This window comes from Etheostoma spectabile, chromosome 14 (genome assembly GCF_008692095.1).
Source record: "Etheostoma spectabile isolate EspeVRDwgs_2016 chromosome 14, UIUC_Espe_1.0, whole genome shotgun sequence".
In the NCBI taxonomy this organism is placed as follows: Eukaryota; Metazoa; Chordata; class Actinopteri; order Perciformes; family Percidae; genus Etheostoma; species Etheostoma spectabile.
In genome coordinates this window covers 24,605,855-24,609,938 of record NC_045746.1, presented here as the reverse complement: position 1 = coordinate 24,609,938, position 4,084 = coordinate 24,605,855, and the positions used below count along the sequence as shown (strand labels likewise).

The following is a 4,084-nucleotide window of genomic DNA, read 5'->3' as shown; positions in this document are numbered from 1 at the left end:
ATTTGACTCGAGGACAACATTAGGGTTAACTTTTTTATTTCTAGGGGTCGGAAAGACATAGATATTTTTGGGTAAATTTCCGAAAACTTTCCCATGGAACCAGTTTTTTTGTTGCTCTTTTTTTGAAGATTTTGGTGTTTTCTTTTAAACCTTTTTGTTGTTGTTTTTTAGGCTTTTGCCACATGAAGGTTGAAGGTTTTGGTTGCTTTTTTCATTGTTTTTTGTGTCTTTTTGTCTCTTTTCTTCACAGTATTTACCTTTTTTCATTGTTTTTGGGCCTTTGTCTCTTTTCTTCACAGTATTTACCTTTTTTCATTGTTTTTGGGCCTTTTGTCTCTTTTCTTCACAGTATTTACCTTTTTTCATTGTTTTTTGTGTCTTTTGTCTCTTTTCTTAACAGTATTTACCATTTTTCATTGTTGTTTTGTGTCTTTTTGTCTCTTTTCTCCAAAGTGTTTACCTTTTTTCATCGTCTTATTGCTTTTCCCAACATTTCGTAGCCTATTTCCCACCAATTTTCTCGTTTTCTTCCTTTTTCCTTTAACTTTCCTCTACTCATTGGGACTGCCGGTGCACCCCTGGTTTTTGCCTGTACTACCTATGCCATCCTGTTCATATTTGTCACCACTAGACGCAGATAAAGACAATACCATGACAATAGCAACGTGTGGAGAGCTCTTGGGTAAAAATGGAACGACTTTTCCAAATAAATCATGGCACGAAGACCACATTTCTGTTGCAAACATGAATTTATTTGAAATTCCAGGCCAGAAAAAAATCAAAACAACCTTCCTTGTACTCTTTAAATGTCACTCCTCCTTTGATATCCCAACACCTAATCACATTATTTCTCTTTTAGTTCAAAAACCAAAACCTTCTAATATCTGCAGTCTACAGTCTCACTGTTTTCATTCATAAAAATGCCTCAAAACTATACAGAGGAGTTCTCATTCAAGCAGAACACGGAAACACTCGAACCGCAGCTGAAACACACAAAACACAAGTCAGGTTGGTTCAGGATGATGGAAATAAAACCAGGACCAGGTTCCTGCAGCACAACTGTTACAGTAATAAATCAGCAGCAGTACCAATACTGACAGACAGGGGGCAGCTGTCCTCAACAATACCGGACTAATACAACACAGCTGGAGAGATAGGAAAAGAAACAGGAAACCATTAACTAGGGTTTAAATACTGTTTAGTGATGTTATAGTTCGCTGTCGATAGATTTAGAACCAGATTAATGTTGAACACTGTCAAAACATAAATAGTAACTACAATCATTAATTTGCTTAAAGGAGCAGTGTGTAGGATTTAGTAACGGCCTTTCTGTTTGGCTGCAAGAAATGTGACTTCCTCTTTGACACAGCACCCAAAGGAAGGAAAAAGTCCCTTTTAGTTGACTTTTTCTTAACTTAACTCCTAATGTAGTAAGCTGTCCCGATGCAGGGAACCCAAAAATAGATATTGCGCCCACCCAGGAGACGTTTTCCCAACAGGAGCAGAGAAGAAAAGGAGGCACTGGAGCACATCACAGACCGAGCATGGAGGGTTTTATCTGAGGAAGAGGAGGATGAAGAGCAGGAGAGGTGGCGGCGGCGGCGGCGGCGGGGGTGCAGGTGCAGACTCCGGTCCGGCGACTCGTGCGTGTCCATCCCTGAAGACCAGCTCAGTAGAAGAAGTACACTGAGGAGGGAGAGCCGAGGAGTTCGTGTCCGAGTGAGTTCAGAAGTCATTTCATTATTATTTTTTAATTTATTTACACACAGTGGCCCTAATATGGAACAACCACACTGAGTCAGATAAAAGAAAACGTCTTCAGTAAATCATATTAGAAAGAAAACTCACAAAACAACTAATCTAACAATTAAAACATTACACACAAAAAAGCAGAAAAGAGAAAATACTAAAAAATGTGTGTGTGTTGTGTTAATTTAATGATTAAAATGAAAATTGATGTTTTATCACCCGAGACAGCGAGTTTGTTGTTTTAGTGATTTTTGTTGGATACAATATGCTAGGTGTGTGGTGTGTGTGGTGTGTTTTGTGTGTGTGTGTGTGTGTGTGTGTGTGTGTGTGTGTGTGTGTGTGTGTGTGTTTGATTACTTACAGAAGATGACTCCACAACATATAACACCTATAACTGCCATGATGATCATCATCTGGAAAAAAAATAAAAAAAATTCACTTAAAAAAGAATGGGTGAAATTATCCTTTGAAGACATTTAATTTCTGAAATCAGCAAAAACTGAAATCCATGAAATTTACTAGGAAATTAAAGGTCCCGTATCATGCTCATGTTCAGGGTTCATCCTTCTATTTTGGGTGCTACAAAAGCATGTTTACATGCTTACATGTTCAAAAAAGACATTATTTTTCACATACAGTCCATCTGAATATGTATGTATTCCCCTTCTGCCTGAAACACTCCGTTTTAGCGCCTGTCTCTTTAAGACCCACTCCTGAAAGAAGCCCAGTCTGCTCTGATTGGTCAGCTTTTCCGAGTCTGGTGCATCTGCACTCTCTTAGTCTCTGCAGTGTCATCACAGCCGGGGAACGACTGTAACTGCACTTTATACCTATATATATATATATATATATATATATATATTATTTTATTTTTATTTCACTACCACCACCTTACTACCACTAGTTTTACACTGCTTTTTGGAATTCATGATCAATAACCCTTGTTAACCTGAGTTAATAAAGCAGAAATTATGAATTATTTCGACTAATAGTTAAGATCAGAGGAGCGTATGTTGAGTGGATGATTTTAATCAGGATTCTGATTTGAAACCGTTTCAATTTACACCCGAAACTCAATGAAAGTGATTGAATTTGCAAAAGAGCGTTGCATGAAATCTGTCATTTTCTGTGGTAATTTGGTTAAAAAGAAACCCATATTTCTCATAGAGACTTTTCTAAAAGGGCTCAAATTTGACTGGAGGACAATGGGAGGGTTAAAATCACGGTTTCTGAATACGGGCTGTGTGCATATCTCTGTGGGTTGAGCGTCTTGACAATCACAGTATTTATACACAGTACTTATACACAGTATTTATACAGAGCCTCGAGCTGCTTTATAGTCAAACCAGAAATGGAAATCTTACGTTTGATATTAAATAAGCATGTAAAATAAAGTGTCACCAATTGTGTCCGTGTAGTTGATTTTAGACTCGTTGGTAAATTATAGAGTGTGGTCTAGACCTGATCTCTCTGTAAAGGGAGATCCCGTTAGTTGTGGTTTAACACCATGAATAAAACGGAATGATTGAAATTGAAAATGTATGTTTTGTCTTTCGAGACAGCGAGTCTTGTTTTAGTGATTTTTGTTGGATGCAATATGCAAGGCTGTGTGTGTGTGTGTGTGTGTGTGTGTGTGTGTGTGTGTGTGTGTGTGTGTGTGTGTGTGGGTGTGTTGTGTGGGGTGTGTGTTGTGTTTGTGTGTGAGTGTGGGTGAGAGACGCGGTTTTGCATGCTTTGTGGAAGGTCTTAACAGCTTGATGAAACTTTAATTTTTGAGGTCTGAGGTCAGAAACAAGATGTTTTTGGTCAAGGGGGTGAGGCCGTTGATAACAAATACAGTTGTTTTGTTTTGTCGTGTGTGTGTGTTTTGTGTGTGTGGGGTGTGGGTGTGTGTGGTGTGTGGGTTGTGTGTTGGGTGGGTGGAGTTACATCCAAATCCCAGATGGCTTTTTATCCCAACTGTCCCCGTATCCAGATTTGGTTTCTGTCCTGACTTCCTGGTCGTGGTGAGTCACATTCTCCTTTAATCCTACTCTCAGAAACGCCGCGTGTGATTGATGATCTGGAAACTGGCGGCCGTGTGTCCGTCAGAGACGGAGCGCTGGAAACGAACTGATGCTGGATCCTGATTTAGTTTGGTAGCCAGATGGAAACTTATGGGACTTTAACTGAAATGTGTTTTAAATAATAAGAAAATACTGAATATAGTACATGTATGCCACATACTCTGAGGGATGGAGAGCTTTTTGAAGTACTGATGCATGATGTTAGTCATATCATGCTGAGGATGGAGAAGTCTTTTTAAGCACTGATGCATGATGGGAGCCATATAATA

The 4,084-nt window shown here is 39.0% G+C and overlaps 1 protein-coding gene across 1 annotated transcript in view; it reads right to left on the bottom strand.

Annotated features, from left to right (window-relative positions):
- Window positions 1-730: 730 nt before the first annotated feature.
- vamp1a (vesicle associated membrane protein 1a) overlaps window positions 731-4,084 on the bottom strand; it is a 7,635-nt gene continuing 4,281 nt past the window's right edge. Inside the window, exons 4-5 of the mRNA XM_032535061.1 lie at window positions 2,111-2,162; window positions 731-1,686 (exon numbers count right to left, since the gene is read on the bottom strand). Of these exons, the coding sequence (XP_032390952.1) occupies window positions 1,670-1,686; window positions 2,111-2,162 (69 nt within the window). The 3' untranslated portion in view covers window positions 731-1,669. The remainder of the gene's footprint in view (window positions 1,687-2,110; window positions 2,163-4,084) is intronic.